This window comes from Eschscholzia californica, unplaced genomic scaffold (assembly GCF_041429995.1).
Source record: "Eschscholzia californica isolate CP2 unplaced genomic scaffold, dmEscCali1.0.p SCAF_6, whole genome shotgun sequence".
Classification (NCBI taxonomy): domain Eukaryota; kingdom Viridiplantae; phylum Streptophyta; class Magnoliopsida; order Ranunculales; family Papaveraceae; genus Eschscholzia; species Eschscholzia californica.
In genome coordinates this window covers 27,786,578-27,797,357 of record NW_028238483.1, presented here as the reverse complement: position 1 = coordinate 27,797,357, position 10,780 = coordinate 27,786,578, and the positions used below count along the sequence as shown (strand labels likewise).

The window sequence follows — 10,780 nt, the reverse complement described above, 5'->3', positions numbered from 1 at the left end:
TTAAACTCATCTACTTCATTACCCTGTACTAATACCCTACTGATATAGATGAACCCAAATAAGAAGAAATCAACAACAACAAAAATTTAGACATAGATGAACCCTACTGAACTTGATCAAGTTTGATTCATTAATTAATACACGATTGATGTCCGGTATGTAGTGATGGTTAAATCAGAGCTATAACCACGAATTTTTATCGATTTCTTAGTTTGAAGTTAACAAAACAACATGAAGACAATAAAAACCAAAAAGATAACAAAAAAATAGTAAAACCAGAAATTTTCTGTCGATTTCTTGATAAATTCAGTCTTAACATCTATTGATAGCAGTAGAACATGAAGACAACAAAAATACTTTGATTTCAACCACCCATAAACTCTTGATTTCTAATATTGAACAATATGAAGAAGAACAACTAACATAAAACAGTCATATTGAATGAAATTGATGGAAAATTGAATAAAACTGATGCAAAATCGAATTAAAATTGATGCAAAATTGAATCAGGAATTATTTCATAAATAGTTCAGAAGAAGAAGACAATATGAAGAAGAACAAGAACCTGGTAGTGGCAAGAGTCTGGAACAATCTGAGTTTGCTTATAACAAATTAGGTTTTCTGCAATAACAAATTGAATCAAGTATATGCATTGGCAGAACTGAAACTGTTTTCTACAATAACAAATTAGGGTTTCATCTTACTCCAAAATCTTTATTGATTTCTTTGTGGAAGAAAAAGAGGATGAACACATACCAGAGGTGCAAACCCTAGAAGTAGAATGGAACCCGCGCCCAAGAGAGAAAGATTGAAGAATCAAACAAAGGAAGAACACACCTAACGTGTAGAAGAAGGAGGAGAAATTTCCTTCTCTGCGTTGAGAAGTGCTTCCTCTTCTCTGTAATTTTTTGTTGAACCCTCTTCTCTCTGTACGTGCTAAAGAAAAGAAGAGAGAGAGAGAAAACAGAAGGAAAGAAAAGAAAAAGAATAAAACCGATTTTTTTTAGGAAAAAAAAAACGAGTGAAATTGTTTTGCGCCAATTTTTTTATTTGACCCAATTTTTGCGCCATCTTTCTAGTTGTGCCTAATAATTTGTCCCTATTGTAATTTTATCAGGGACAAATAGTAAAAATTTGTCCCTATCTTTAATATAATAGGGACAGACGTAAAAATGTATGTCCCTACTGGCCCTTTTTTTTGTAGTGGCGCGCGCGGCCGGAAATTTGGCCGGCCGGCGACTTATGCCGGAGAAGATGATGATGTGGCGTGATAGATGATGTGGCGTGACTTGGCAGAGAGAGAAAGAGAGATGGAGGAGAGAGAGTAACGGAAGTTAAAGATAACTGAAATAGGGGGCCATATGGGTATTTTTGCTAATTTAGGGGGCTAGGCGGGAAGCTGGTCACAAAGTTGGGGGCTATTAGGGAAATAACCCTTATATTTTAATTCTCACGTAGGCCGTAGGCAGCAACTAAAACTCTTTAATTAATTCAATTCCAACCCTACAGTCTTTTACTATTTAATATTTAGCCCCTCACAAATGTCTTCTTGCAAACACACCATTTTCTTAACCAACTTCATCTCTAATAGTTACCAAGTCATATATCTATCTCAATATCTTTAGGAACTTCTTGTATTAGTAACTTCTTTATCTTTTTGGGAGTTTCCTGCAAAACCATGTAAGTTAATTCATTCCACCAAAATTAACACTTAAAGACTATAAAATAAAACAAAAAAATGGAGTGATTTACATACTCATCAGCTAGAAGTTTGTTGATATGAAAGCGTAAAAAATATTCAGATAAAAATGTCACTACAGTAAAAATCACATTCTAACAATGTAAGCGTAATAAAGTCTTTTTTTTGTATTGTAGGATGACAAAATTATTATTTTGACAACGTAAAGGTAAAAATGTAATCTTTTACATTTTTTTTTGATGAGAATAATCTTTTACATGATAAAAGTAAAAATGTCATTTTGAAAATATAAGGATAAAAATGTTTAGCATAAGAAAATGTCATTTTCGCAACATATGATTAACAATGTCATTTAGAAACATGAAGGTAAAAATATCATTTTAACAACATAAGGAGTAAGTAAGATCTCTTAATTCTACCCAATACGGTTGGGGACAAAAAAATCATAAAACAAAAGAATGAAAAATCGACCCAAAAATCCGATTGGCGAATAAAAAACCAGATAGAGAACTAAAAAGTCTTTCAACAAAAAAAAGAGAACTAAAAAGTCAAATTTCTTTTTCGTTGAAATAGGTCATATTTCAACAACGTCATATTTATAGACACAAAAGGTAAGATAAAATTCAGATGTAAAAATGTCATATTTATAGACACAAAAGGTAAAATAGGTCATGACTGATATATTAATGTCCCGCGTACATGGTCTAGGTAAGATGGACAAAATTAGCACTTGTTGAAGAAGTAGTATACATTGCATTTTTGTTCGATATAAATAAATAACATCATATGTACAAACCTTTTATGTATAAGTGATAGATTTTAATAAAAAAAATAAGTGAAAAACGTCAATCACATTTTTGTCACAGACAACAAGTGGCATCTAACAAAATGTGATATTCAAATGGAGAACACGTTCTCAACAAAAAAAAAAAATGGAGAACATGTTGCACACAGCCTGGTTTTTGCATCAAACAAATGAACTCCTGCTATTTCTGTATTGACGAGTGACCAACCATCCTCTCAACCTGGTTTTTTGGACCTGTCACTAAGTAATTTTGACCATGGACATGCCCTTAATTTATTCCTCATTAACATGAAAATAAATTGAACAACTTAACCAAAATAAATTGATGTTAGGTCGATTTTGTGTTTCGCATTGTTTATTTGTCTTTTTTGGGGGTTGTTATTTAAATTTTATTGCCTACAACTATTTCATGTGAACTTTCTAAAAGCCGTTTATGCGAATGAAAGTTACCTCTTAGTAAGCTGACTAGCATTTATAAGTGCTAAAGTATCAAACACCCTTTAAATGCATAAACATGCCATTGTTTCCCAACATACGAGTTGGGTTATATGGCATACATGTTTTGGGTGGAATAATCAATTTATGGGAAAGTTCCCAGAAGACTTGGTCCCCCAAATTTGACTACTTAGGGGCATCCGGGCATGCAATAAGACTGGGTAAAACTTCATCTTCACTAATACCTCTAACCATTACTACCACAATCTTCATCTCTCCATTTTTGTCCCCTCTCTCGCTCTCCATCTTTTTCTTTTCTCACGACAAAGAGTTAAACAGATCCTTCCCCTTTCTCAAATGAAAAATTACGGCAAGGGGAAACATTTTTCTGGCTATAACATAGAGAGGAAAGAAATAGACGACGATAGAGGTGGTGGTTGGGCAGTGATGGTGGTGAAAGAACGATACAGGAAGAATAAGAAAAAGACTTTCTTTGTTTTTAGTCTTTGTTTTTATGAAAGGTTGCCGACAATAACTTTCTGTTAAGCGACCTTTCACTGACGTGGAGATAGAGAGAACAAAGAGATACCAAGTCTAACATACTTCATAATTAATTGGTCAAATCTAATTGACTAAGTCTTGTATGCTCTAATTCTATCATCCTAAATTCTGTATGTCCGATATATAAACTCGTATGCTCCCGAAACCACACCACGAAAAGGAAAGCTCCCGAAACCACACCACGAAAAGGAATTAAAGTGTGACTAGAGACCAATCTAGCCTAATCTTGTCATAGTTCTCATTACCTAAGATCCTTCTGACTATGTAAACCTGAATTTCATCTATATTTATTTTCTCACACTTCAGTTACATGAGCTGTTTATCGAGAATTTAGGACTTCCATGAAGATGGGCCGATTGTTCCCATTCGTAAACCAATGCAGGTAAGAAACGACCCCAAACGAAAATGATGAAGCCACAAGGCCCTATTGCCTAGGGCTGGGAAAACGGTCCGGAAACCCGCGGTCCGGCCCGTTCGGCCCAAACCGTGAGAGACCGATGACCGAAGCAGCCCCGAGGCGGGCTAGCCCGACCCGATATAACGGGCTAATAGGGCCGGGCTCGGACAGGTTCTCAATTCCGAGTCCCGGCCCGTTAAGCCCGTCCGAGTCCCGACCCGATAGTGTCAGCCCGCTACCCGAACCCGATTATTAAATAAACCCGGCAACCCTACATCCCCGATCCGCGTGAATTGTTTAGATCCAACGGTTGAGAGGCCTCAGCCGTTGGATCTAAACACCTTGGCCCTTCATCTCCTTATAAAAACCTCCCCCAAAAACTAAAACCCTAAACCTAACCTAACCTGCCTCTCTCTCTGCCTCCTCCTTTCTCTGCCTCCCTCTCTCTCCGCCTCCCTCTCTCTCTCCGCCTCCCTCTCTCTGCATCTCTCTCTGCCTCCCTCTCTCTCTGCATCTTTCTCTAACTAGCCGAACCGAAACCTAACTTCGAATGATTTTCTTATGATCTGTCTGATCAAATAGATCGGATAGAGATCGTTGGATGATGTACTCGGATCTGTAATTTTTTTGTTTTTGTGGTGGATGACTTGATGGACATGTACAGATACAAAAACTTCAGGGATAGACAGAATCTGTCTGTTTTTTAGATAGAGACTTGGAGAGAAAAAACTTCATTTTTCTTTATTACTAATTTTCTTCATAATATTCTCCAATGGCTGCTGCTCGTAGAATCACCTCACTGCTTTCTCGATCTTTAGTTTCTTATTCTTCTTCTTCCAATTTTCTTGGTAACATCAAAATCAAATCTTTCCCTTACCTTTTTTTTATTGTATTTTAATTTGTTATATCTCTGTTTTAATGTGTTCAATGGGTTTCTCTTTCTATCTCTAGATTATGTGTGGGTTGGTGAAGGATGGGTTTAATATGTTTCATGAAGTTTTGATCTTTAAGATGTTGATTCATATTATGGTTAATTTTTCTATAATACAATCTAATTAGATGAATGATTTCCTTTCTCTATCTAAACCCAAATTTGTTTTTAATTAAATTCCAATACCCAATTCTCAAATTGCTCTGTATTTTGATAGATAGTTTGTTGATCTAATTGAAATATCAGATCCTAATTTTTAGTGTTTCTGTTAGGAATTTAATGGGAGTTTTTGTTTCTTAGTTTAACAGAATTTAGAGAGAGAGAGAAAAACAAAAGAATCCCTTGTTCATCTTTGTTTATATTAAATTATTGTTTTATTATTAAATTATTGTTTATTTTATTTTTTTAATAATTCATTAAAACCCGAGCCCGTTGAAACCCGTTCGGGTAGCCGGGCTCGGACGGGCTACGGGCACTTCAAGTCTTTGATTAGCCCAGCCCGATCCGCCCGGCTCACCACCTCGGGCTCGGCTTATGCGAGCCCAATCCGCCCGAGCCCGACACTTGATAGCCCGAGCCCGACCGAGCCCGCCCGATTCCCACCCCTACTATTGCCCATTCGATTTGGACGATAAATCACCAAGAAAAGAAAACCTAGCAAAAAATTAGTACTATGAATGACGTGAGCAGAATATCTTTTTGTTACTCAGAGTAATGCCAAAAGGATCGTTTGACCGTTCGATTTGATCCAAAAGTTATCTACCACCATCAGATCTGACACTCTTTAACTACCCTTTTATGGCAAATATATTATATTATATTTGGTTATCATCCCTTTTAACAATACTTGCCTTACTTTGGACTCTTCCCCTCCTCCCACAACTAGTTTTCTTCTCTTTTAGCTTTTCACCTTGTGAAAAAAAAGGAGGATTCTTTTTCTTGTTTGCTGATTGGTGGGATTCTCCCAAGATTTTCTTATGGGAAAACCAGAGGAGGGTTCTTCAGCCATGGATTCAGCCTTCTCTGGTTAGTTTCTATCTGGGTTTTTTCTTTTTTTCACTCTCTCTAACTTATCTTTTCCCTAAACTGTTTTTCTATCTGAGAATGTATGTTAGTAATGTTGAATCAAACTATTTTGATTTTGGTTTTTTGATTAGGTTAGAATATTTTGCTCATCTGGTTCTTATGTTTTGCTACTACATGACCTTGGGGGTTTTTAGTCACTCTTAAACCCAATCTTACTATTTAACTTTTATTTCTAGTGTTCACATCATCTTTTCTTTTTTATCCTTTTACTATAAGCATTGTCAATATGGTTCCCCCAATTTTACATTCCTTCTATTTTTTAGCTTAGTATATGTGTTAGATGGTAATGTGAGTCTATAAACTGGTTAAGTTCATAGTTCATACAAGGTGTTCGTCTAATCGCAAATCACGACGTTTGTTTGAGTGATTTGGGTTCTTAGAGTTTGAATAAGTAAGTTCTTATGAGACTTGTCCAACTCAAAATTGCAACGATAGATCCAAAGGCACGTACATTTGTATAACAAACCAATTTGTGCTTTCTCTCTTCCCCATTTTGGGTATTCTTATAATGAAAGAACTAGATGCTTACGAGTTACGAGGTCCGTGAGAATAGGAGTGCTCGGAGAGATTCTTTAGAGTTTAGACATCTCATGCATAGAGTTCCTACCCAGGATATTGGAGATTAATAAATAATGTTTCTATCAAGAATCCTATGCTTTTAATTAAAATAAACTATAAACAGTGCTAAAATTATCAATGTTGTCTACAAAAGGTAGGACAATATTTTGTTGAAAGATTTATTTTAATAAGTGGGTTTTGAGCATGAACCAAATGTTAATTCTTTCATCTTGATTCTTCTTTTCTCTTTTTTTTTCTTTTCCTTTTTCAACACCTTGGAGCGGCTTAAGCATGAGAAGGATGGTATGTAACTATGGTCCATTTTTTAGGCATGGGGAATTACGCCGAAAGTTACAGTAGGATACGCTCAATGATTCATAATCTAATATGTCTCCCTCGCACTGTAGCTATCTTTAGGATTAAAGTTTCAAACTTTAGTGTGTAAAGATACAATGAAGATGCAATTGTTTCAACTTTATTTGAAATACTTGAGTTGCAGTTTGTTTTTTGTCAATTCCTACTTGAACTTTTCGTTTAATCTTGGGACATCATAATTGTTTCTAAACCGCAAAAGTAGTTGTTAATAACATTTTCCGTGGGAGTGTCTGATAGTAGTTTAGCTCATTTGAGCCTTTACTTGGCCCATTGATTTCTAAATTGGGATTTCGATATTTTATGAGTTTGGTTTTTCATATAATTTTAGTAGATACTTAGAAGTTATGGAAGCTCATCGTATTCCCCAGTCAAGATTTTTTTACTAGTCATTTTCACTTGTTTGTCGTGTCTTTGTTCGTCGTAGTTTACCGGTTCTGGATTTTCCATTTAAGATCTATTTCTGCTGCGGTTCCTAATTTCTGGTTTCTATAGATCGTTAAAGATATGGCTTTTCATGGTGAAATTTTCTTTCGGCGCTTATAAACTGAGCTTATTTAGGTGTACTTTTGGTTTGGAAGCATATTTTCTTGACTTTGTTTTTCCATTTTCTAGGTTTTGTGCTCGATCCTGCCAAATGTAGTCAGTTTAACTTGGAAGAGAAAAGAGAACTAGTTCACGAGATTGCTCAATGGTCAAATGATGCTCCTCAAATCCTCCGTTCATTTACTCGGCCAGAGCTTCTTGAAATTATCTGTGCTGAAATGGGTAAAGAAAGGAAATATACTGGCTTTACAAAATCCCAAATGATAGATCATCTCCTCAAGTTAGTTTCAGAGAAGTCTAAAACAAAAAGACCAGACGATAGTTCTCCAACCGAAACTCATTCTCCAGCCAAAACTCAAAGTGGGAATAAAAGACAGAGAAAGAAAGAACACCCAATTCAATTAATCACCGATCCAGATGATGGATCACCACAGATCAGAGAAGAAGATCAAATCGAAACTGTACTCTGCAAAAATCTTGCATGTAGAGCCGTGTTAACCCCAAAAGACGCATTTTGCAAGAGATGTTCTTGCTGTATCTGTCACCAATTTGACGATAACAAAGATCCTAGTCTATGGTTAACTTGCAGTTCAGATCCTCCTTATCAGAATAACTCCTGTGGAATGTCATGCCATTTGGAGTGTGCTCTCAAGCACGAAAAAGCTGGAATTATCAAGAATGGTTGCTGTCCAAAACTAGATGGCTGTTTCTATTGTGTTGGTTGTGGAAAGGTCAACGACTTAACGGGGTAATAAGCTTTAACTTGGGATGATTCTTTCGTCTGATTGGTATTTTAGTTTCCGAGAATAACTTTCTGTGGTAAATGAACTTTTCAAAAAGTGGTCACCTTGCTTCTTCTTCTTTCTTTTAAAATTTTGGCAGAAAAAAAGTAAATGATTATCGTTACACCATGTAATGAACATTCCATTTCTTTTGTCCTTTAGAACATGGAGGAAACAATTGATAATAGCCAAGGAAGCTAGACGGGTGGATATCCTGTGCTATCGTTTATCTCTGAGCCATAAGATGCTTAGAGGAACTGAGCGATACAAAGAACAGCAGAAGATTCTGGATACTTCCGTGAAGAAACTCAAAAACGAATTGGGACCTTTAGACCAAGTATCATCGCGTGGAATTGTCAACCGGCTTTCTTGTGGCGCTGAGGTTCAGAATCTATGCTCTTCTATTGTAGAATCCCTTTCACGCACGAACCAGGATGATACCAATCAAGAAAGCCCACTAAGTAAGTTGATTTCTTTCTTAGTTTCTGAATTTGATCTTTTTTAAGACTTGAGTCTTTTCTATATGTTTCTTAATTAGTAACTATGGTCAGATTTCAATATCCGATTAGAAGAAGCCTCGCCTTTTTCTGTGGTTATTATATTAGAATACGAAGGAAAGTTGTTGCAAAATTCCTTCAGTTGTGGAGTTTGGCATCGGAAGTCTACTGAAACGGATTATCCTAGTAAACCATCTTACCTTGTACCTAAGCCACAAAAGAGGTTCATAATATCAGATCTTGATCCTTTGACCGAGTATTTCTTCAAGCTCTCTTTGTTCAACAACACTAGGGAATTGGGTGTTTCTGAAGCTAAATATACTACACTAGCACCAAATGACAGCTCAATTTCAGATTTAAATGAAGATGATGGAAGTGAACTGGAATGTTTGAAGGTTCAATCAAACATACAGAGCGATTCGACAAACTCCCCGGAAAATAAACAAGTCTATGACGATGACCACTCGAAACTTCGTTCATTAGATGAAATCAAGAACGGTGCGTGCCATTTACGACATAATACCATGGGAGTTGTACCATTGGTGGGCTCTTCATCTGTTCCTCCAACACCAAGCAAATCCGATGGTATTCATGAAGATCCAAGCTCCGGTAGTAAGAAGCAAACTTCGGAGAGTAACTATGAGTATTGTGTTCGAGTTATTAGATGGTTAGAACAAGAAGGGCACATGAAAAAGGATATTCGAGTGAAGTTCTTGACTTGGTTTAGCTTGAAAGCAACAACGGTGGAAAAAAGGGTGGTGAGTGCATTTGTCGATACTTTAATTGACGATCCTTTGAGTTTAGCGGATCAACTTATGGATACATTCATGGATAAAATCTGCAACGAACAAAAACCCGTTCCTGGGATCAGTTTCTGCACCAAGTTATGGCATTGAGTTGTTTATGAGAGGATTCTTTTGGAAGAACTGGGAAGGGTGGGTAGGTAATTTATCATGTTAGTAGAAAACAAAGGCAATATAGTTATTGGCATTGGTCTAACTCAAATTTAGAACTCCTAACAGTGATCACTAACTAAATTTATATATTCATAAGTATATTTATGACCTTTTTGTTAGTAATTTATAGAATGCATTTTGCAGAAGAAATTATTAATGGATGTTTTAAACTTGAATCATACATCATATCTAGTTCAACTACAAGTGATTAGTTTGTCTTAGCTTGTGTTTGTTTTCTCCTGATCTTGAATATGAAACTGACTTGGACATGATTGATGTGAGTTTTTGTATGTTATTAGGTTGTGTGTTGATTTATTTATCGCAAAAGGCACTTGCTTATTCAATAAAAATTAGGAATTGTTGCCGATATATCAGGTCTTATTCTTGAAACTTGAGAAGTTTGTGATTTGTTTTGTTACTCTTGTTAAGTGGTTCAGAAAATCTTTGTGTTTATTCGTTTCTTTGTTTATTTAAGTGGTAATCGTCGTGCTCTTTAACACCAGGATGTCACGATTGGATGTCTAATATGATAGAATTCAAATAAAAATATTGGTCAAAACTCTATGAGATGTTATGAGATGATGCGGACTAGACTTCAAAGTTGTTAATGATATTGTCCGCTTTGTTATTTTGAAGCCATTGTCGATATGAATTTTGGGTCTCAGTCCTGTTAGAGTTGCTCTTACGAGACATGGTTACATGGCTTTAACGCATTTGTACAAAATTTGCTCAAATTTATAGACTTGAAAAAAATCATTAGTCTATCTGTCTCACCAACAAAAACTTTTCAGCAAGCTACCTGGACTTCTACTAGTAGTGGGTAAACTCTCTCGCGAATCTTGTAAACACACCAAAAAACTATTCGATCGCGAACTATCCGTAACCTAACTTCTAGAGAGAGAAAGAGAGAGATGGTGACAGACATACTGATACAAGTTTTTTTTTTGAAAATTTTGAATTAATTATAGGAAAGGGAGAAGATACAACGGAAAAGGGGGATTCACATCTGCATTGTTACGATATGATATCCTCCCAATTAGCAATAAAATCAAAATAAGAAAAATTAACGGTCCATCCTAGGTTCCTACTCCAGTGAAATAGAAGCCCAAGAACATCTTCCACCTCCACTACGAGGAGTCTAGGGGAGTCCTTAAA

General features: G+C 36.0%; 1 protein-coding gene across 1 annotated transcript; it reads left to right on the top strand.

The window, feature by feature from the left end:
• The first annotated feature begins 5,640 nt into the window (after nucleotides 1-5,640).
• Nucleotides 5,641-9,806, top strand: LOC147533119 (VIN3-like protein 2). The gene is made up of 4 exons (XM_086649430.1): nucleotides 5,641-5,854; nucleotides 7,460-8,138; nucleotides 8,335-8,633; nucleotides 8,724-9,806. The coding sequence occupies exons 1-4, from the start codon at nucleotides 5,806-5,808 to the stop codon at nucleotides 9,563-9,565; spliced, it is 1,869 nt and encodes a 622-aa protein (XP_086505556.1). The 5' UTR covers nucleotides 5,641-5,805; the 3' UTR covers nucleotides 9,566-9,806.
• Nucleotides 9,807-10,780: the final 974 nt, after the last annotated feature.

What these genes read in the sequence shown, in the direction of transcription:
- LOC147533119 (XM_086649430.1), top strand. Translation starts at nt 5,806, where the DNA reads ATGGGAAAACCAGAGGAGGGTTCTTCAGCCATGGATTCAGCCTTCTCT. An exon ending in AAGGTCAACGACTTAACGGG is followed by an intron (nt 8,139 to 8,334) that starts GTAATAAGCTTT and finishes TTTGTCCTTTAG; the next exon opens with AACATGGAGGAAACAATTGA. An exon ending in CAATCAAGAAAGCCCACTAA is followed by an intron (nt 8,634 to 8,723) that starts GTAAGTTGATTT and finishes AACTATGGTCAG; the next exon opens with ATTTCAATATCCGATTAGAA.